Here is a 24,200-nt window from a genome sequence, read left to right as displayed (position 1 = left end):
CTCTCTACATATTCAGATTTTTTAAAAATTTGCTGAGTTCATTTTATAGAACTTTTTTCTTTCTTTTAATAATAAAAATTTTGAGCAAGTCATCGTATATAGCAATTATATGAAGGTCAGTTCTGGTGGACGTGGCTCTTTTCAACAAAGAGATGATTCAGGCCAGTTCCAATGATCTTATGATGAAGACAGCCATCTATACCCAGAGAGAGGGCTGTGAGAACTGAGGGTGGATCACAACACAGCATTTTCATTCTTTTTGTTGTTGTTTGTGTGCATTTTGCTTACTTTCTCATTTTATTTTCCTTTTTGATCTTGTGCAGCAAGATAATTGTACAAATATGTATACACATATTGAATTACTTGCCATCTAGGGGAGGGAGTGGGGGGAAAATTTGAAACACAAGGTTTTGCAAGGGTCAGTGTTGAAAAATTTTTCATGCATATGTTTTGAAAATAAAAAGCTTTAATAAAAAATAATAAAAATTTAACATAAAAACATTTTTTTAAATGAATGTGGAGTACCTGAAAATGAACTCCAGTTGTTTCTATGATTTTGGGTGCAATCCTACAAGAAACAAAACAGAACCTTGGTCAAACACTAACCAGCTTTATATGACTAGACAACAGATAGCTCTTAAGTTTAATATGCATTTCTCTCCATTAAGTCTTAACAATAATAACTAAAAGTTAATGTAATCAAACCAGCCATCACCATCAGACCCAGTTATCCATGTTAAGAAGCTGGTTCATAGATTCTTAGCCTAGTACTGAAAAGCACTTAATTAGAAGCAGTGTCTACTGTCAGGAAACACAAGGCCTGAATTCAATTCTCAATACTAGCTAATACTAGCTGAGTCATCCTGAGCAAATCATTTAGCCTCTTAACTGCTTCAGCATCTGCAGCCTGTAAACTGGAAACCAAATGTTTGCATTAACCCCCTTAGAATCTTACAAGGAGAGAAGTATGGAAATATGAATTTTGTTAGCTTTTTAAAGCTTGACTCCCTGAGAGCAGGAACTTTATCTAACCTAAGTGTTGTATCCCCCCTTCTCACATCCCACCTCACAGGTCCTGGTTCAGTGCCCTTCACAGAAGAGGTTCAGTGCATCTAATGTGTCACAGTGGACAGAGTTTCACATCCCTTCAGGAAGAGGATCCAACCCCACCCCACCTCTTGTCATTTAGTGTGTGATATTAGGCAATTCACTTAAGTGCTTAATGCCTCAGTTTTCTGAACTGTAAAGTGAAGGAGTTAGATTAAATGGTCTCTAAGATCCCGTCCAGCTCCAAGCCAGTGAGCCTGTGAAGGTCTTACCACACAATTTTTGTCCTCATCCATGTCCTTCTCCCCAACAACTTCATAAACATATATTACAAATGTAAGGCACCCCAAGGCAGAAGCAAAGAAATGCAATATAACTGGGAATGCTGCCACCCCAACTGCTAGTACTCTGTCTTATCTACTGTGAAGCAAATTCTACCATTAGGCTTACTAGAAATAGCTCACATCAGACAAGATCCTGGATCACTGTCTTGTCATGGCAGAGGGGCTCATACAGCTCAATGAATAAGAGCTTTGCCGTGCAAGGTTACTCCAAGACAATGGAGAGTTCTGACAAAAAGAGATTCTCTAGAGAAGGAAATGGCCACTCACTCCAGTACCTTCATCCAGAAAGTCCCATGGACAGTATTAAAGTGATAATAAAAAAGATGACACCTGAAGATGAGTCTCTTAGGTTGGAAGGTGTTCAATATGTTACTGGGGAAGGGCAGAGGACAACTACAAGTAGCTCCAGGAGGAGTCCAATGGCCAACACTGAAAAGAAGCTCAGCCATGGCTGAGGAAGGTCCTCTGCTGTCAAGATAGATATTGTATAGGAACCTGGAATATAAGATCTATGAACCAAAGTAAGCTTGATGAGGTCAAATTGGAGATGAAAGTTTGAACATCAGCATCCCGGGTGTCAGAGAACTTAAATGGAGAGAATGAGTGAATTTAATTCAGGTGTTCATTACATATATAACTGTGGGGAAGAATCCCTTATCAACAGCTGGCATAGTTTACAAAAAGGGGAAAAAAGCAGGATTGGGGTATAATGATACAATGATATCCATTCCAATCCAAGCAAACTGTTCATCATCACAGTAACACAAGTCTAACATGGATGCCAAAGAGGCCAGAGTTAACGACCTACACCATCTAGAAATAACACCAAATAAAAGATGGCCCGTTCATTACAAAAGATTGGAATGATAGAGAAGGAAATTAAAAAATAACTCGAATAGCTTGCAGTTACCAGAAGTACAGAATGATTTTCAAAGAGGCAGAGGAAGTAGAGACCAAACTGTCAACATTGGATGGATTATGGGAGTTCCAGAAAAACTTCTATTTCTGCTTCATGGACTACACTAAAGCCTTTGACTATGTGAACCACATCAAACTGTGACAAGTCCTTATGGAGAAAGGAGTGCAAGATCATCTTATTGGTCTCCTGAGGAATCTATATACAGGTCAAGAAGCAACAGTAAGAACTGAACATGAAAAACTGACTGGTTCGAGACAGGATAAGGAGTACGACAAGACTGTATATTGTCACTTTATTTATTTAACTTATATGCAGAGCACATCATGCAAAATGCCAGGCTGAATGAGTTAAAAGCTGGAATTAAAGTTGTGGGGAAAGGTACCAACAGTCTCAGTTAGGAGTATGATACCACTGATGGCAGAAAGTGAAAAACTAAACAGCTTCTTGATGATGCTGAAAGAGCAGAGTGTAAAAGCTAGCCTAAAGCTTAACTTAAGTTATTCAAGGCCTCAAAGACCACATGGCGACTATAGCTATGAAATCAGAAAATGTTTGCTCCTTATAGCAAACACGGACAGCATCCTGAAAAGCAGAGATATCACCTTGCTGACTTAGGTCCATACAGTCAATGTTATTCTTTTTCCAGCAGCAATGTATGGTTATGAGAGCTAGACAGTAAGGAAAGCTGAATGTCACAGAACTGATGTTTCCAATCTGGTGCTGGAGACTTCTAAGAATCCCCTGAACAGCAAGAAGGTCAAATCAGTCAACACATAAAGAAATTAACTCAGACTATTCACTGGAAGGTCAAATATTGAAGCAAAAGCTTAAATATCCTGGCTACATAATGAGAAGGTAGGCCTCCAGGGAAAAGATCCTGATTTTGAGAAAGACTGAAGGCACAAGAAGGGGATAGCAAAGGATGAGATGGATAGATAGTGTCATGGAAGCAACGAACGTGAGCTTTGAGACATAGAAAAAGATAGAAAGGCCTGGGGTACTATGGACCATGGGTTCACAAACCGTCAAACACAAATGCACAACTCAACAACATGGGAAAAAAAAAAAAGACAAGAAAAAGGTCACTTGGGGGATGTCCTATGAGCTTGGGAATCAGGAAACCCAGTTTTTAATATTAGCTCATGACTGACTAGCTATGAGAATTTAAGAAAAGTGGTACAGGGCTCAGTTTCCTCAACTGTAAAATGAGGATCGTTGTACTAGAAGACCTCTAAGAATCATTTCAACTCAACATTCTATGAATCTAATTACCTACATCCTACTGACAATGGGTCAGCAGCACTCCATTCATAAATGAAAAATATAAGATAATTGTCTCATTGCTGGGTAAGAAATAGGAATAAACGTTACTAGTATCTTCTGGTCTCAAGGAGGGGAAAGTCAGAAACAAAATGATAAAGTGAAAAGCACACTGGACTAGGAGCCGGGAGACTGGGCGTTCATCCCTGAAGCTGCCACCAATTTACTAGATGAACTTGGGCAAAGCCAATGGCCTAAAAGTCAGCTTCCTAAACTAAAAAATAGAGATTTCTGTCCCATCTCTCTCTCTACTTAGCTACTATAAAGGTAAAAGGTGATCATTCTCGTGGAAGTTGTGGAAACTACTTTACAGTTTGAATTACTCCCTATAAGTAGGCCTATAGATATGGAAACCTAAGAAACCTAAATCCTTACTTGTCTTGTTCCTGTAAGCCTGGAAGACTGAGAGTAGAAAACAAAGCCTAAAAGCTAGATAGAAGTCTAATTTTCTCATCTTCAGTTTGGATTCACCTGAATTTAATCAGCATTAAAATCAGCCTCTGAGATTATTTTGTTCAGATTCTAATTCAAACACAGCAAGAACTGAAGAAAAGCAACTTTTTTATGTTATCTACAATAGAAAAACAAAAGTATTTTGTGAAAATCATTACTTGTTACTGATATAAAGGGCGGCCAACTGATGGACTACATTCATCACCACTTCATAGCACCTCGTAACAAAACAAGAGAGTTCCTGAAATGACAAATGGGGGACATGTTACATAGTTGTTTTCTCTAAGTATTTTTTAAACTGGAATTTATGGCACACAAAGCTCACCAGAATCAGATAACCTTCATTAATCAGCATCCCCAGGCAATTAATTCCCTCAAGCAATCCACCCTGTACTACATGCTCCTAGGAACCAAGAGAGTAACCCTCCCAAGGCTCCATCTTGTTCCAAACTTCAATCCAAAAGGAAGAAAGCTTCACTTTGAAAGACTCTGAGGTCACATACCACCTGGGGGTATCATTGCTATATGGCAAAGTAAGCATAGTAAAATCATTTCTATTTGTAGTCAACTAAGAGTTAATCTTATCTCTTGTTCTTTCCCCAGAATTTACAAAAACTAAGGCATTTCACTTCTTAGTTTATCATCTTAGATTATGTGGCTAATGAAGCCTAGTTTAATAACTTTATTTTTCTTCTCAAAAGACATCAGAGCTTTCCATTTAACACTCACAGATTCACAAATATCTCTTAACTATTCCAATGGATTGCAGTTTCTAACATCTCTAATCAGATTTTATTTTAGACATTATCTCCCTAATCAAAGATATAAGAAGCTTTTTATTTAGATGGGAAATAACTGGAAGATTTTTTAAATTTCTTCCTTGATTTTTTGTTCATCTTCACCCAAATCAGTTTAATTTAATTTTGTATTTTATAAAGTCCTCTGAAATGACTTAAATTATGATCTTGTTATTTGATTGAAGATTGCAGTTACTCAAGCTGGCAAGGCTTTGAGGCTCTAGTCTTGGGCCTGTTCTGTCCAATATTTTTATCACTGCTTCTGTGTGAGCTGCTCATCAAATTTTCAGATATAAATATGCCAGGAGGGACTGCCAATATATCACATAACAAAATCTTAATCTGAAAAAAGATCTCTAACAAGCTATATACAACCATAGGCTAAATCCAATTAGAAGGAGTTTACTACAAATGTAAAGTATAACAAATCCAAAAAATTCCTTGAGCAGAAACCTTCACTGAACTAATTCTCTGCTGGAGTCTAGAAACTCCAGCAGAGTTCAAAAGAAACATCCCCTGCTGAGATGAGGCATTACCTTTGGGGGTTGCTATATCCTACTGTTGATATGTGTGATCCATTAATAGCCCCAGATCACTTTTAGAATTGCTGTCTAACCATACTTCCCATATCTTATATTTGCGAAGTTTGACATTTGATATTTATCCCTATTAGATTATTAAATGTCCTGGCCTGTTAAGATCTTTAAGATGTTAAATCCTATCTGAGAGTTATCCTCTAGGCTTTGTGTCATCCAAAGATTCAGTTAAGTATACCAGCTTTTACCCAGGTCATTAATAAAAATATTGAAGTACAAGATCCCTGTGATACACCACTAGAGATCTTGTTCAAGTAGACACTGACTGGTCTGGTGGGTTAAGAATTTCCCCATATGTTTAAATGTGCTGTAGCCTCGTTTATGCTTTTCCATCTGGACAACAAAAATATCACGATGAATAATCTCTGTGAGTAAATGATGTCACCCTTTTTATGCCAGAATGATCTTTGGCTGTTCTTCACACATGGCCTCCCATCTCTATACCTTTGCATTAAGTAGTGATGCCTGATGCTTAGAATGCAGTCCCAGTTCTTTAAAATCCCTTGTTTCCTTCAAAAACTTTGCTCAAGAAAAATCTTCTCCACCAAACTTTTCCTGATCCATCCATCTGCTATTGTCTCCCCCCATGCCCCACCAACCATTTACTCAGTAGTTACTGTACATAATTTTGTATGCGCAACATACATGAACATAATTTCATATGTTCACATACATGTTTTCTTCATCAATAAAACATAAGCTCCCCAAGGGCACTCAATGCCCTATTGCCTGGTTCCAAGAAAGTCCCTAATAAAAGTGAGGTGATTGGTTGGGACCCATAACATACAAAAAGCTAAAAAAAAAAATTCTAGGAAAACAGCAAGTTAATTTACCTGTAAGAATGAAATGAATCTCCCCATTTGAATTTGGCAATCACCTTCTGCCATGCTGGAATCTGTGGCTTTAGAAAGATAACAAAGGCAATCAGATTTCAGAAGACCAAAAAAATGCCAGTTTTTAACTAAAGTACTATCTTTAAATGTGCCTAATATCACTAAACAGATATCCCCACAACTCTGCTCAAATGTATGTGTCCCCCTCTCCAAATCCCTCCCTCCCAAAATATATTATATTTAACTCTTTACTTAAGCTATATAACTTTTTAATGCATATGTATTCCGTACAAATTTGTTTCTTCTCTCCCTCATGACAATGTAACCTCTTTGCAAAGGATTGTTTAAAGCTTCATCTTTGTAAATTTCTATCATGGGGAAAGAAAGCCATCATTACCACACCAGTTTTTAGAGAACTTACCTCCTTCCCCATAAAACAAAAGACCATTGTAAAATTTAGTTTCAGCCTGTTTCAAAGAAAAGAAAAATTATGTTTTTAGCAGGCACATGGGCTTTGTCTATACACAGCTGAGTATCAGAAGCCTGAGGCCATGGGGGTTCCCGTGACACCTTTGCTAGCTCTTGTGATCTTCTACATGGTAGGACTCCTCCCAACACCATCAAGCACAAGCTGGGATGTGATTGAAGGGCAACTCAAGCTTATCAACCATACCACTCACCCAGACTTCAAATCTCAGGGCCCCACCCTAGGGGCCCAGCACTCATTTGTACAGCCTCTGCCCATACCCAATACCAGCACCATATGTAGACACTGCCACAGCAGTGGTCCCCTGCCTCCCCCTCTCCACCTTTCTCTCATGGCCTCTGCATGCATCTGCCAAAGAAGGAGAGTGCACATCTTACCACCAGAAGATTAGAGAGCAACCTCCGCCATTAAGTGGCTCTAGAGCCCTGTGGAAGAGGGTCACCAAGGACCTTTGTAGCTCTCATGATCAATTACTGACTTATTAGCTATGTCACACTGAACAACACTGCTGAGAGAAAACAGTTCTATAAACCTGAAAGCGCTCCACAAACCCAAGTTATCCATGTAATGGTTAAGTCCATTCACTATACTCCCACCACTCAAACTCTTTACCTGGCTCCCAATTGCTTACTGAATAACATACCCACTCCTCAGGATGACTCAGGCCTCCCTGATCCTAACTTTCCTGCCTTCTTTCACAATGTATTCATACCCACAGATCCTGCCCTACTCTTTCCTGGGGTCTTGTTCTCACTGACCACTTCTCCATTCTCTGAAATCTTTTTCTCCCTTCAGACTCAATTCTGGTGACTCACACCTCCAGGACACTTCCTGTGATCCTTGTTCAATCTCTCAGGCTGTTCTTCAGGATTTCTCTGCCCTCTCTTTTCCCTGTTTCTCTCTCTCTCTCTCTCTCTCTCTCTCTCTCTCTCTCTCTCTCTCTCTCTCTCTCTCTCTCACGCACACACACATTCACTCACTCACACGGATCCTTAAGGGTACCTCTGTATCCTTAAAAATGGCAAAATGATCTGTAAACACTCAATGTCCACTAAATTATTTAAGTCTATTTAGTTGGGACTTGTTTAATCATTAGGATAAAGTGATCTAGTATTCTCAAAATAATCATTTCTTGATTCCTTTTTCCTATATTTCTTCCTGCTTGACCATTTTAATTAACATACAACCCCTATAAGACAGGAGCAGAAGAGTTAGGGCAAGGTTAGAAGGGAACAGCTTCTGCCAGTCCTTTGATGATCCCTGAGCTAAAGTTCAAAGGACAGTGGATTCAACACATTTGATTCAAGCTAAAAAAAAAAAAATCTGGCCATATTTTGGTGGATTATTTATTTGAAAAATATCCATTTTAGGGACCATTTACAATATAGCCTTAATAATTACCTCATACTTTAATTTCTTGATTTCACAACAAAGAGCAGCATACACAGTGATGACTTTATTTAAGACCTGGTTTAATGAGCAAAATAGAGGGAAAAAATTAGGAGATAACATACCTAACAATTTTTATTTTTATATTTAACTATTAAGATTCTTTACCTTGTTTTCTGTCTTTATTAGCTCCAAAAGGGAAGACTGTTCATAAGGCAACAACTGTTTAAGAGCAAGGGAAAAAACACTTTTTAGTTTGAAAATTGCGAACATAATAGGGCCTATAGTTACAACATGCTCAGTACTGAAATAAATACCATGAGTTTTGAGAAACGATCTTTGGTGGTTTCAGCCCAACCTGCTGGGACCAAATAAATCCTCTTTCACATGACAGGCTTTCACATTCTTGATGACATAGCTATAATGTGTTCCCACCCCATCCTGAGTATTCTCTTTTCCAGGTCAAACAGCCCCAGTTCTATGAACTAATTAAGACAAATGATTAAAAAATGAAGGAAACACAAGGAAGGTGCCTTTTTGATACAGTTCTTATTTAGGTATTAATTCCACCAGGCTAATTTTGGTTGTCCCCTGAGTGCTCTTAGGTAACTTATGAATTAAAATGAGAGAAAGTGCAAACTAAATACATCAGGAAAAAATAATCTAAAATATACTTAGAAGATGATGTTATCTGTCAAGGCACAGAAGAGCACCTGAAGACATCAGCCTGATACATCCAAAATAGCCAAACAAAACACTGAGTCTTAACAAAAGTGGTGGGAACAAGACAGAAAACTTTCTTTCATCACTGTACAAAACCATGATACACTCAAATCAGGAACACAATGAACAATTCTAGTCACTATTTTGAAAAAAAAAAATCTATCATTCAAGATTTCATACAAATGAAAGCCTTTCTTTCTGAAGCCTTCCCTAATCCCACCAAGTGATTGTTCACCTTCCTTTTAACTACAAGAATACATGAGACCTCTCATGGCACTCCACATTACACCATGTCTTAAAAGTTATTGGTATGGTATATGTCATGTCACCTGCACTAACCAAACAACTGTGTTTTATTTAGCTTGAAATCAGGGAAGATCATAAAATATTTTCTAACTGAAAAAAGCAAATTACAGGAAGGTCATAAAAGGCCTTCTCTAACAGTCAGAAAAAGGAGGAGAATGGATTAAAAAGATGAGAATTTTTGGTCTAAAAACAAAGAGAAATCCTGAAAGTTTATGAAGTCACAAACAGCATAACTCTTACCATCAGATTATGGCATAGGAAAATCAGGAGACAGATCCTGAAAGCTTGAGAGGTCAGTTTAAGACAAATAAATGGAAATGCTTTCACGTAGTCACTAATAAATGTCTAAAGCTCATTACTCAATGAAGTGCTACAGGCTGAATCCATACAAGGAGCTGTAAAAAGTTAAAAAACTCACAAATAACTGACCTATCACAGAGATTTTTAGGAAAACTTTAGGATGTTTGGGAAGTCCATCACTAAAACTCTAGAGGCTAAAAAATTCTGCCTTCTTAACAATCCAATAACTAGGGTAAAAGAGTGGAGTGGTGGGAATGGCACTAGATTGGTTGGAATCTCAGACAGACTGCTGTGGACCCCACAAGGGAATTCATCCATTCAAACTTTCTTTACTATGGATCCTTTTATCACTGGAGCCTATGAGATTACTAGGATGTATGGATTGCAAATCTTATCCAATGTTAATTCTGATATTGTTCAGAACAGATAAATTCTTTGGAAAAGAAATATATGTTGAGAAGGGCTTTGAAAGAAGTCAATGAGGTGGACAACCACTGCAAGTAGGATAAAAGACTGAAGAAGGGAGTGGGGACGGAGAGGAAGGGCAAAAGAAAGTTAAGAATTAGAAATGAAGCTAAAAAGAACACTAAGCATTTTCTAGTTTTAAATACTGTAGTCTTGGAAGCAAAAATAATGATGAGAGGTTTGGGAATCTTTTTAATGATAAGGAAGGAGTTTAATTCTCAGGTTATTTTTCCTGGAAGAGATGAATGATAGTGGATTTAAGCCTGACCTTTAACTAGGTGAGGACTTAATGGCAGAAGGAGCTGTTCTTTCCACTTAAAAGAACAAGACTGAATTGCCATACAACACAGCAGGAATTCCAGAGTAGCCCTGCCTCACTTAAACTCAATTCACTTGCAAATCAAGACACAGCCTCCTGGTATCCCTGGAACTCTGAGAATGAGGAACAAACAACAATTTGTTTTTTGTTTTTGGGGTTTTTTTTTGCTGAGGCAATTGGGGTTAAATGACTTGCCCAGGAAGTGTTAAGTGTCTGAGGCCAAATTTGAACCCAAGTCCTCCTGACTTCAGGGTGGGTGATAACTAGTGTTGCCACCTAGCTGCCCCCAAACAACAATTTCTTGAGTTAAATATGAGAGCTGCCTGATTCAGGAGGTTGGGAGCCCCCAAGAAGACAAAGAATCAATCATTTTCTGAGGAGAAAACTGAAGGGGAAATCAGCCATTTCAGTGCCATTCTAGCCCAAAAAGAGACAGTATGAGCCACAACATAAAAACCAGAAGCTCAGGACTCAGCTCCTGGCTCTGACTCTCTACACTGGGTGAGAGCAGCCAAATCAGACCCCTGAGGAGAGAGGGGGTGTCTGACTGACAGTAATGAAAGATGTGATTCACCTAAAAGCACAATGAAAACAGGAGTGTTTGTGGGTGGGACCTGTGAGACACAGCAGACATCCTCTCAGGAGGCCTTCTAACCATAAGGTTCTAAATTCTAAGAATGAATATTTCTTAACAATGTAAAATTCATTGGGAAATAAACCATTCTGACCTTTAGTGCTATAGGGTCAAGTCTGAAGTCCCACACATCGCCCACAGAGCTATCCAGAGCATCTTCAATTCTTCTTAGCTGGGAGGTGTACTCCTCGAGAAATTTCCCATAATTCTTCAGCTGGACTTCAGCATGAATTTCTAAAAAATAAATTTCAAAAGACAGCAGCTGATATGGCATACTCAAGAGAAAAAAAAACAACAAAAAACTTTTCTTCTGATTTAAAAGTGATGTTAATTATCTAAATTTCATGCTATGATAATGGACCTTCCTGAAAGTTTAAGTCCAATCTTAAAAGAATTCTTTCCTTTGCCAGTGGATATATTGAGTCTTCTACCATTTAGGATGTCATATGAAGAACTTTTGCTAGGAAGCACTTGTAACTTCTAGCTAATCTAACCATTATCCTACAGCCCTGCAGAATTAAAAACTTTACCCCTTTCCTTTAATCAAGGCTTCTAAAAAGCCCAGGTACATGGGAGAAAGGGTCAATATATCTGTATAAATATTACTACTACAGTTGTTGAAAACAGCAATAATAAATTTCTTAAGATATATCACATTTAAAATCTTATTTTCTATATACCATATGCCCTAAACTTTAAAAAAAAAAAAAATTGCTCACATAATCTCTCTTCAAAGCCAAAACTTTAGCCCAGTATCATTCAAAAAATCATTTTCCCCAAAAATGTGTTTTTCACTCACATTTTTGCATGTGGATGACATTATCTATTATAGCAGAAAAGGAATTAAAGGACAGTATCTGGCAGACAGAGTATATTTAATAACTGGACTGACTGAATCTTGAATATATGACTGTCTAAAAAGGACTATAAAAACATGTAAATAATCTTAACCAACTGGATGAATCCTTTTTGTTTTCAAACATAACAGAAATGTAACTTCAATCAAAATCTCTTCCCTTTATCTTTATTTTAATATTTAATTCTACATTTTTGTGTAAATTTTGGTTTCTAAGAAACCAAAGAGCTAATTCAGTCATCCCCTAATGACAGGAGCACTCAAAATTTATGAAACAAGAAAGCATCTTCCCTATACACTATAACTGAACTACAATATATAAGAAGTTAGGAGATCAGGAATTGCTTTCTCATTTCACCAATGATTTATCTAAATATTAAGACCCGTTAGCTAATTAATGTATCTTTTTCACATTTCACACCCACCCAATTTTTAACTATAGTAGTGTTGTAGGCAGTTTAAAAAGAGGAATAATCTTCAATGTGTCATAGTATAAAGAAGTAGGTCTTTCCCATAATTCAAGTTAGTTACATTGTCTCTAAAATGGCTCCAACAAAGCATCTCATTGTCATTTAAATATAAATGGTGAAGGCAAAGTGATATATTTAAGAACAAGTAAACTAAGTTAATATTGGAAATAAATTGAAAAGTTGTTTGTTACTCATTTCAATCAAAATTTATTTCTGTGGAAGAATTTATGGCTGAATGATCAGTCATACATTGGTGAATAAAAAGGTAATCTGTTAAAACATATTAAAGATACCTTGGTGTACATTGTCTTGTATGTAATATCAGAGGCATAATCTAATAAAAATAGAGTCAATTAAATGCTAGTAAAATGATTTATATTTTTAAAAATTTGCAAAATGCAAGAATATGGGAAAATTCTGCATGAATAGACAAGTCTATAAAAACTACAAGTTTGATTAAAAATATACTGTTCATAATATTCTTCCCCAAAAGGAGGAAAGGAATATATCATCCAATATATTCTAAAGTCCTGAGCAACAGTGCAAACTAGGGAAAAATCATAAAGTTCAAGACCTAATGCTATCTATCCTTCATGTAGAAAGTAAAGAAATTTAACTATATTATAGTTAATGTTTTTAAGTCATCCAAAATTTGGTTAGAATTTCAAAGCAAATAAAACTTTAATGACAGAGCTATAATATAAAGAAAATCTGTGCATGTAAAACACTAATCCCACTAAAGGCCATTTAAAATCCTCAACTGTCTATATCAAAGGTTCTTTTTTTTTTGCTGAGGCAACTGGGATTAAGTGACTTGCCCAGGGTCACACAGTTAGAGCGGTGTGAAGTATCTGGTGCCACATTCAAACTCAGGTCCTCCTGACTTCAGGGTTGGTGCTCTATCCATTGTGCCACCTAGCTGCCCTTATATCAAAGCTTCTTAAACTGGGGTGTTACCTGAATGTGGAAGCCACTAAAAATTTGGCAACAATAAAAGGTTTCTAAATGTTCTGTCTTGCAGTATCAAATATTCCACCAAAATTTTATTCTTTATGTAAAAATAAATAAGCACATCCATCTCATTAATATAAATTTTCTTTCATCTTTAAGAAATGATTAAATTATATATGTATACCAAGGAATTATTTTTTAAAAGTTTATGATTTATCATAAGTAAATGTTTGATATACTTATTTCACATACCCATAGACCTGGGGGTTGGGCAAAAATTTCTCAGGAGAAAAAAGCTGAAGAAACTCTGGTCTATATAATTCAACAAAATGCTTACTTTGAGATACATCTCCTACACATATAGATAAGGCAAACACTGCCAATTACTAAATCATTACTAAACAGTAAGGCATAGATTATTCAATTGTCAAGTTCTACTAATTATAGGTGACCATTAATTAGAATCATAGAATTTGGGGCTGGAAAGGAACTCAAATGGTCTAATTCAATGCCAGAATCCAACAGATGAAGTAACCCAAGGCCCAGAAGGTTGACTTGCTCAAAATCAAATAGCTAGGAAATAATTAGGAGAGCCACAATTTGAACCCAGGTCCTTTGTCTCCAAATCCAATATGATAACTTAATTTAATTGAGCAGAACGCCACACAAATAAAGTGACTTTAATGAATAAAGATTCTCCTAGCCAAAAGAGCAGCTGCACTAAAGAATGCATCTTTGAATGCGGCTTGATGCAAAACAACCCTCAAAATCACAGAACAACTCCTAAAATCACAGCAAAGCTTTCCTTTTTTATTTTTCCCTACAAAACTAGCAGTAAGAAAGTGGAGAAAACAAAATAAATAAATAAATCAAATTCTCAATAACTTGGTTTTAAAAGAGAAAAACAGGAAACAGGAACAGAAACTCAGACCTCAGTTTATGTAAGAACTTCTCACCCTGAGAAAGTAGCCCCAACCCCAGGAAGCCCCAGACAGACACTAATCACAAGTCCCCTAGGATGCAGGTGCAGGGCAGGGCTTCTCCAGGTGCTGAACTCACTGTCACTTGGACTAAGTTTCAGGACGAAGCTTCCTTTAGCCCCAACTAAAATCCCACCTCCTACAGGAGGCCTTCTGGAGATCCTCCTAAATTCCAGTACCTTTCCTCTATTATTTCTCTTGCTCTGCATTTCTGTTTGCAGGTTGTAGCCATTTTTGGATAGTAAACTCTTGGAGGGCAGGGATTGCCTCTTTTAGCATCCCCAGGGCTTAGCATAATGCTTAGCACACTGTAGGTGTTTAATAAATGTTTACTGAATTAAAATGAAATGCACCAAAGGAGGGAAAGAGGACACAAAGTGGGGGACTCAAAAAGACGATCTGAGGAAAGTGTAAGTGAGCTGGAGAGAAAAGGGAGGGCAGGGAGGGAGAGGACACTGAGGGAGAGGTGACGTGTGGGAGAGAGAATAGTGAGGAAGAAGAGAGGAAAAGGGGGGAAACAAGTGGGGAGAGGAAAAGTGGGGAGGGAATAAGTGAAGAGGGAACATGAAAGGACAAGTGAGAAAAAGAAAAATGGAGAGGGGACAAGTGAGAAAAAGACAAATGGGGAGGGGACAAGTGAGAAAGGGGCAAGTGGGGAGGGGGCAAGTGAGAAAAGGACAAGTGGGGAGGGGACAAGACAAGTGGGGAGGGGACAAGTGAGAGAGGGACAAGTGGGGAGGGGACAAGTGAGAAAGGGACAAGTGGGGAGGGGACAAGTGAGAAAGGGACAAGTGGGGAGGGGACAAGTGAGAAAAGGACAAGTGGGGAAGGGACAAGTGAGAAAAGGACAAGTGGGGAGGAGACAAGACAAGTGAGAAAGGGACAAGTGGGGAGGGGACAAATGGAGAGGGGACAAGTGAGAAAGGGACAAGTGGGGAGGGGACAAGTGAGAAAAGGACAAGTGGGGAGGGGACAAGTGAGAAAAGGACAAGTGGGGAGGGGACAAGTGAGAAAGGGACAAGTGGGGAGGGGACAAGTGAGAAAAGGACAAGTGGGGAAGGGACAAGTGAGAAAAGGACAAGTGGGGAGGAGACAAGACAAGTGAGAAAGGGACAAGTGGGGAGGGGACAAATGGAGAGGGGACAAGTGAGAAAGGGACAAGTGGGGAGGGGACAAGTGAGAAAAGGACAAGTGGGGAGGGGACAAGTGAGAAAAGGACAAGTGGGGAGGGGACAAGACAAGTGAGAAAGGGACAAGTGGGGAGGGGACAAATGGAGAGGGGACAAGTGAGAAAGGGAAAAGTGGGGAGGGGACAAGTGAGAGAGGGACAGGTGGGGAGGGAACAAGTGAGAGAGGGACAAGTGGTGAGGGGACAAGTGAGAGAGGGACAAGTGGGGAGGGAACAAGTGAGAGAGGGACAAGTGGGGAGGGGACAAGACAAGTGAGGAGGGGACAAGTGGGGAGGGGACAAGACAAGTAGGGAGGGGACAAGTGAGAGAGGGACAAGTGGGGAGGGAACAAGTGAGAGAGGGACAGGTGGGGAGGGAACAAGTGAGAGAGGGACAAGTGGGGAGGGGACAAGACAAGTGGGGAGGGGACAAGTGAGAAAGGGACAAGTGGGGAGGGGACAAGTGAGAAAGGGACAAGTGGGGAGGGGACAAGACAAGTGGGGAGGGGACAAGTGAGAGAGGGACAAGTGGGAAAGGGACAAGTGAGAGAGGGACAAGTGGGGAGGGGACAAGTGAGAGAAGGACAAGTGGGAAAGGGACAAGTGGGGAGGGGACAAGTGAGAGAAGGACAAGTGGGAAAGGGACAAGTGGGGAGGGGACAAGTGAGAGAAGGGAAGTGGGGGGAGGTCAGTCTGCGGGGGCCATGGGGGAGGGGCACCTAGGGGTGTCAGCCTGAAGGGACTCCGCCTAGGGAGGGTCAGTTTACAGGAGACAGACCAGGGGATTGGAAGAGTTTTTCTCCGGGGGATGGGGAGGGAAGGGGCGGAGGTCCGAGCCGGGTCATCGGTCTCGGGGGAAGCCCTGGGGGTTCTGGGAACCAGGGTGAAGGCAGGACGTGGAAGGGTCCGGCATAGAAGAAAGGGAGTCCCCAGGGCCGGGTCCTCAGCTAGGACCCCAGAGCCTCCATTCCCAGCTCTCCCTCCTCCTCCCCCTTCCAGGCCACTTCTCCTTCTTACTCTGCGAGCCGTCATCCAGGCGGTCAAACTCCCAGTCTGGGGACAGAGTCTCCACCGCCATCGCCCCAGCACAGCTCGAGCGGCCTCGCCCCCGTGACTGACGGGCAAGCGGGAGCGCACGTGACTTCCTGTCCCGCCCCTTCTTCTCCAAAATTCAGAGACCCACGTTCACCCCCACCCACCTCGGCCCCAGGGGCCACCGGGAAATGGAGTCCTCGAATGAGGTTCCGCCCCTGAGGCCGCTTCCGGTCCCGCCTGAGGGGGCGGTGCCAAAGGCGGGACGTCTGGAGCCCGGGACTTTTGCGGGATGTCAGAACTGTCAAATTTCCCCTTGTCCCCCACCTCTCCGTAGCGCTTAGCTCCTCGTGACACAAAGTGGTGCGCACCCCCCTCTTTTTTACTGAGGAAGAAAGTGAGGTACAGGCAGGGGAAGTGACTGGCCCGGATCACCCAGGGGGATGTTTGAAGTGGGAACCTGAAGGTAACGTAGTAGCGAGGGGGGGGGGGGGGGGAGGAGAAGGAGGAGGGGGAGGGGGAGGAGGGGGAGGGGGAGGAGGAGGAGGAGGAGGAGGGGGAGGAGGGGGAGGGGGAGGAGGGGGAGGGGGAGGAGGGGGAGGGGGAGGAGGAGGAGGGGGAGGGGGAGGAGGGGGAGGGGGAGGAGGAGGAGGAGGAGGAGGAGGAGGAGGAGGAGGAGGAGGAGGAGGAGGAGGAGGAGGACAGCTCACTGGGAACGATCAATAGCCATTCCTCTCTTGACATCAGAAGTAGGTATAAACCGTGATTCTCGCCGCGGTGGAAAGCCCCTCAGAGGTAGTCCTGGGAGCATCGATTCACTTAAACATTTATGAAGCGCCTACTGTTTGCAAGGCACTGCAATTTGTACACATTATATGTAATTTTATGGACTATATGCAATAATAACTAGAATTTCTATAACTTGTGAAACACTACATGGGTTAACTCATAATATGCATTACGTAATATATACATTATAAATTTGCAGTGACTTTTATGTCATATAATCTTTGTACTGTTAATTATATGTGGATATATGGATAAATTTTTCAGTGCCTTGCACCTATCATATAGTATATTAACTAATTTATTGTATATGAATATGCATTATATGGCTATATGATCATATGTTATAGATATATTTTCCAGTGCCTTGCATATATCAATTATGTTAATAATATGCAAATATGCTAATAATATGCAAAAATGCTAATAATATGCGATTGATATACTAATAAAATATGTTAACTAATTAACTAAATTATGTTAATTACATATTATATCATCTACATCTTTTTTAATGTCTTGCACATAGCAATACATATATTAACTAATTTAAAAGCATGTGCATTATATATTATATTTACATATTTTCAGTGCCTTGCATATATCAATATATTTATTATTTTAACTAGTTTAATATATATTACATTATATATTATATTATATTATTGTATATGTATATGCATTATATGGCTAAATTATCTATATTATAGATATATATCTTTTCAGTGCCTTGCATATATCAAGATATGTATTATGGTAACTAGTTTAATATATATAATATGTATTATATCATATATTACATATATAATATATATTACATCTTATATATCTTTTCAGTGCCTTAAATATATTAATATATGTATTATGTTAACTAATTTAATATATACATATTTGCATTAAATATGCATATATTTGCAGTGTCTTGAGTATATCACATAATACATATATAGACATTAATATGCACATAAATATATAATATATAGGAAGTTGCCTGGCTTTATATAATGCTTCAAGATGACATGACTGGCAATTCCAATAGAGTTATGATGGAAAATGCCATCCACATCCACAGAGAGAAGTATGGAGATTGAATGTGGATCAAAGCATAATATTTTCACCTTTTTTAGCAGGTGTTAAATAAATGCCTGTTGATTTGACTTGATTATTATTAGTAGTAAGCTGAAAGCTCTTTGAGATCAGGGAATTTTTCAGTTTTTTATATTTATATCCACAGTGCTTGACCTATATAAAAGTTTTTTGTTCATTTATTCATTTGAGGAAAAAAAACTAAATAAAATTGAAAAGCACTTTATAAACATTGTTTCATTGGATTAAGAGGCAAATTTGGAGTCACTCCTCCAGAGATTTAGCCCTGCAGTCATAAAGACCTGATTTCAATTCTTGTCATTAGCACATTCTGGCCAAATGACTCTGGATTAAGATGTCCCTGTATCCCAGGCATCTCATTGATTGATTGATGGTTGGTTGTTGTCCTTTGTTCTCAAAGAGGACCAGAATGACATCACTAAGTTAGAGTCTAGTTATGGGTGTGTCCTTGTCATAAAGATATTCTTATTCAAATAGCATTTATTAAGTACCCTCTACCAGCCACTATATTAACAATAAATTCCCCAAAATACTCCCTGTCCAAATGATGAGGTCCTCGGTTGTTAGCTGAAGCCCCGATAAGATTATTACCTGAAAAGGCACTGATGGGGATCAGTTTAACCCTACAATTCCATTCCCAGTGGATGTCTTGGGTAACCCCATCTTATTGTATCCAACCAAATGTCAAACCCCCAAGGTTAAATTTCCCCTATAAATCTTTCTAGGGCCCATGCCATCTTTGCTAACCCTTTTGGAATAGCCCATCACAGCGTTCTGCCTTTAGTATCTTTTTCTTCATCCCCTACACACTTCATGGTGTCTTTCTCCTCCTTATAACTGACTCTTTAACTAAACTCTTCCATGGAATTAGCCTGCCAATCAATGACGCATTTGCATCCCATGATGTATTCCTATTCTCCTGATTAATTGTAGTTCCACTGGGGAATGTGGTTTTTTTTTCATTGTTAATTGTTAAAACCCCTTTCCTTGCTAACTATATGCTCTCCTAGTGTCTATTTTACCTCTTCATTTTGTCTATAACCTTTTCTCATAAATAAATAATCTTACTGGATCCCAGCTGGCTAATAATCTCAAAGACAATGATAATAATAATAGCTTATGATTGAAATAAAGCAGCTAAATGGCACAGTTCATAGAATGCCAGGCCTGTAGTCAGGAAAACTCATCTTCCTAAGTTCAAATCTAGCCTTAGACATTAGCTGTGTGATCCTGGACAAATCACTTCATCCTGTTTGCCTCAATTTCCTCATCTGTAAAGTGAGCCAGAGAAGGAAATGGCAAAATCATTTCAGTATCTCTGCTAAGAAAACCTCTGGTGGGATCACATCCTTTCAAACACAACTGAATCAAAGGGTTAATAACAGAAAGAAAGAAAGAAAGAAAGAAAGAAAGAAAGAAAGAAAGAAAGAAAGAAAGAAAGAAAGAAAGAAAGAAAGAAAGAAAGAAAGAAAGAAAGAAAGAAAGAAAGAAAGAAAGAAAGAAAGAAAGAAAGAAAGAAAGAAAGAAAGAAAGAAAGAAAGAAAGAAAGAAAGAAAGAAAGAAAGAAAGAAAGAAAGAAAGAAAGAAAGAAAGAAAGAAAGAAAAGAAAGAAAAGAAAGAAGTTCTTTTCCAAGCCCAACTGAGTGCTTGCTATATTTTGTCATATTGGCTCACAAAATGACGTTAATAAGGACTCTCACAGATTTGGAAGGGAATTTAGAGCCCTCTAATCCAGTTAATACCTGAGATACTCCTCTACCTTATCCCTCAAAAGTAATCATCCACCCTTTGGCTAAAAGTCTTCCAGGAGAATTCCTCTGTTGCCTGAGGCAGCCCAGCTCTGCTAGTTGGAAGATTTGCCTTAGAAACCTTACCAGAATCTGCCTCTGTCACTTTATCAGATATTTCTGATTCTGCCTTCTGGTGCCAAAAAAACAAGGCTAGTCCATGAAATAATTGCTCAAATACTGGAAATATCATATCTACCCTAAATCTTCCACTAACTAAACATCCATCCAGCAAGTATTTATTAAAGGCCTGTGGACTTCTAGGCATGGAGAATACAAGGACCAAGAGAAAACATTTATGGGGATGGGAGAAAAAGGGGAGCTGTACAATATCTCCCAATTCCCACAAATAAGAGTTCAAAGAAGTATGGCATATGGAAAAAGTACTGGAGACCTAGATTCAAATCAAGCCTGGAATATTTCCTAATTGTATCATCATGAATAAATCTTTTTCTCTCTTGGAGCTTTAGTTTTCCACCTTCTATAACTTAGTGTTGAAAAAAAAAAAAATAACAAGGAAACAATGACAACAAAAGGTGAAAATACTATGTTGTGATCCATACTCAGTCCCCACAGTCTGGATGCAGATGGCTCTCTCCCTCACAAATCTATTGATTCTGGCCTGAATCACCTCATTACAAGTATTTATTAAGTATCTACTATATGTACTGGACACTAGGATTAAAGTTCTTTTTTGTTTGCTTGTTTTCTTTTCTCTCTTGTGTTTTTTCCCTTTGATCTGATTTTTCTTGCACAGCATGATGAATATGGAAATATGTTTAGAAATGCACATTTTAAACCTATATTGGATTGCTTGGTGTCTTGGGGAGGAGAGAGAGAAAGATTTGGAACACAAGGTTCTGCAAAGGTAAATATTGAAAACTGTCTTTGCATGTATTTGGAAAAATAAAATACTGTAATAAAAATTTTAAATAATCTTCATTTGCAAAGTTTACTATCCAATGAAGAAGAGAATTAGGACAAACATATATATATCCATGTATACACACAAACAATAAATATAAAAGGAATGAATAAAAGGTAATTTGAGATAGAGAGCACTAGCTGAAGGAATCAGCAGAGATTTAATGTAGAAGAAGTCATTTGAATTTTTCCTTAAAGAAAGAAAGTGATTGAGATGGGGGAACGGGGATATTAAGGAAGGAGTGCATCCCAGGCCAATGTGGGTGGAGGATTTCCTTTGTAATCCTCTGTATTTTATTTTCTGCATTTGAAAAATCTTCAGAGGAAGGTTCCACAAGCCTTAACAGACTGTAAAAGGGATCTATTGCACACACACAAAAAAAATCATATTCCCTGATAGAAAAGGAGAAGAGAAAAAGGATCCAAGACAAGAACACCTGCAATTAAGGGACATGATGTAAATGAGGATCCAACAAAGATCTGACTGAGGAGTGATCAGATGGGTAAGAGGGGACCCAGGAAAGAGGGTGTCTTGAGACCTACAGAGAAATAAGTATCCAGGAGAAGAGGATATTCAGCAGCATCAAATACAGTCAAGTGGTTAAGAAGAATTAGGACTGAGAAAAAACTGTAAGAGCTGGCAATTAGGAGAGCACTGGTCCCCTTGGATATGAAAGTTTCATTTGACTGATGAGAGTAGAAGCCATATTGCAAACAGTTGAGTAGAGATATAAGTAAAGGAGTTAACATAACAAATTTTTTCAAGGACTTTAGCTGAGAAAGAGAATGGATTCATTGGGCAATATCTTGAGGGTATAATATATTTTGAGGAAGATTTTTTTTAAGATTGGAAAGCCTGGAAATATTTAAGAGAAGGAACATGTTCATAGGGGGAGGTTGAGAGAAGGAGTATGATTGATGATGCAATTTGCTGGAGAAGATGGACAAGGTTAGGATCAAATGCTTGTATATAGGAATTATCCTCATAAAGGAGAAAGATCACCTCTTTGTCAGAAATTGGGGAGGAAAAAGAAGAGAATGAGAAAAGGAAGAAAGGAAGGAAACAAGCATTTATTAAACATCATCTCTATGCCAGGCACCGTGCTAAGTTCTTCACACACATGATCTCATTTTATTCTTACAACAACTAAAGAAGAGTCTCTGAATTTTATAATTGAGGAAATTGAGGCAGACAAAAGTCAAGTTATATGAGATTCTCAGCTAGTGAGGGCCAGAAACTGGATTTGATTTCAGATCTTCCTGACTCCAGGTTCAGCATTCTAACCATTGCACCATAAAGAGTAAATTAGGTAAGAAATGACAGCAGGATGAATACAGAGAGGCTTGGAGAAACTTACATCAACTGATGCTGAGTGAAATGAGCAGAACCAGGAGATCATTATACACTTCAACAATGACACTGTATGAGGATGTATTCTGATGGAAATAGAACTCTTCAACATAGAGAAGAAGAGCTAATCCAATTCCAATTGATCAATGATGGACAGAATCAGCTACACCCAGAAAAGGAACACTGGGAAATGAGTGTAAATTGTTTGGATTTTTTTGTTTTTCTTCCCAGGTTAATTTTTACCTTCCAGAAAGGGACCTGTATGAGCCAAAATGTTTGTGGCAGCCCTTTTCATACTGGCTAGAAACTGGAAAATGAATGGATGTCCATCAATTGGAGAATGGTTGGGCAAATTATGGTATATGAATGTTATAGAATATTATTGTTCTGTAAGAAATGACCAATTGGAGGAATACAGAGAGGCTTGGAGAGACAACTGATGCTGAGTGAAATGAGTAGAACTAGGGGATCATTATACACTTCAACAATGATACTGTATGAGGATGTATTCTGATGGAAGTGGATATCTTCAACATAGAGAAAAGCTAATCCAATTCCAATTGATCAATGATGGACAGAATCAGCTACACCCAGAAAAGGAACACTGAGAAATGAGTGTAAATTGAGAGCATTGTGGTTTTTTTTCGTTTTGTTTTGTCTTGTTTTGTTTCTCTTCCCAGATATTTTTACCTTGCGAATACAATCCTTCCTTTGCAACAACAACAACAACAAAACTCGGTTCTGCACATATATATTGTACCTAGGATATACTATAAGATATTTAATATGTATGGGAATGCCTGCCATCTAGGGGAGGGAGTAGAGGGAAGGAGGGGAAAAACTCGGAACAGAAGGGAGTACAAGGGATAATGTTGTAAAAAAAAAAAAATTTACCTATGCATATGTACTGTCAAAGAAAATGTTATAATTATAAAAATTAATAAAAAATAAAAATAAAAAAAATTTCAATACTGTAAAAAAAAAAAAAAAATTACCTTCCCAGTCCAATTCTTCCTTTGCAACAACAACAACAATAACAAAATTCGGTTCTGCACATATATATTGTACCTAGGATATACTATAACATATTTAATATGTATGGGAATGCCTGCCATCTAGGGGAGGGAGTAGAGGGAAGGAGGGGAAAATTTGGAACAGAAGGGAGTACAAGGGATAATGTTGTAAAAAATTACCTATGCATATGTACTGTCAAAAAATGTTATAATTATAAAATTAATTTTTAAAAAATTTTTAAAAGTAAATTAGGGGACTTGGGGATACGTAGAAGAAAACAATTGTTATATGACCTCAGTTTTTTCAATAATGGCAAAGGCAAGGTCTTCAGCTAAAGGGGAAAAGATGTATTGATAGAAGGGCTTTGGTTTGTAGAAGGTTTGTAATACCTCTGTGGGATGTGAGCTAGGCAATTGGGAGAATTAAAAGGTTGCCTTATGAAGTGAGACCCACAGGGCTGTTTGTGGCAGCCCTTTTTGTAGTGGTAAGAAACTGGAAACTGAAGGGATGCCCATCAGTTGGAGAATGGCTGAATAAGTTATGGTATATGAACGAAATGGAATATTATTGTTCTGTAAGAAACGACCAGCAGGATGAATACAGAGAGGCTTGGAGAGACTTACGTGAACTGAGCTGAGTGAAATTAGAAGAACCAAGAGATCATTGTACGTGGCAACAGCAAGATTATACGATGATTGATTCTGATGGACTTGGCTCTCTTCAACAACGAGATGATTCAAATCAATTCCAATTGTTCAGTGATGAAGAGAGCCATATACACCCAGAGAGAGGCCTATGGGAACTGAATGTGGACCACAACATAGCATTTTCACTCTTTCTGT

General features: G+C 38.7%; 1 protein-coding gene across 1 annotated transcript in view; it reads right to left on the bottom strand.

The window, feature by feature from the left end:
- The window catches only part of WASHC4 (WASH complex subunit 4), a 50,463-nt gene extending 33,982 nt beyond the window's left edge, over nt 1-16,481 (bottom strand). Inside the window, exons 1-8 of the mRNA XM_074271465.1 lie at nt 16,375-16,481; nt 11,027-11,166; nt 8,354-8,407; nt 8,198-8,263; nt 6,731-6,776; nt 6,310-6,377; nt 4,242-4,324; nt 526-568 (exon numbers count right to left, since the gene is read on the bottom strand). Coding sequence (XP_074127566.1) covers nt 526-568; nt 4,242-4,324; nt 6,310-6,377; nt 6,731-6,776; nt 8,198-8,263; nt 8,354-8,407; nt 11,027-11,166; nt 16,375-16,435 — 561 coding nt within the window. The 5' untranslated portion in view covers nt 16,436-16,481. The remainder of the gene's footprint in view (nt 1-525; nt 569-4,241; nt 4,325-6,309; nt 6,378-6,730; nt 6,777-8,197; nt 8,264-8,353; nt 8,408-11,026; nt 11,167-16,374) is intronic.
- Nucleotides 16,482-24,200: the final 7,719 nt, after the last annotated feature.

The sequence above is a fragment of the Sminthopsis crassicaudata genome, chromosome 5 (genome assembly GCF_048593235.1).
Source record: "Sminthopsis crassicaudata isolate SCR6 chromosome 5, ASM4859323v1, whole genome shotgun sequence".
NCBI classification, from domain to species: domain Eukaryota; kingdom Metazoa; phylum Chordata; class Mammalia; order Dasyuromorphia; family Dasyuridae; genus Sminthopsis; species Sminthopsis crassicaudata.
Note: the sequence above shows the minus strand (reverse complement) of the source record. Positions and strands in the feature narration are given on the sequence as shown.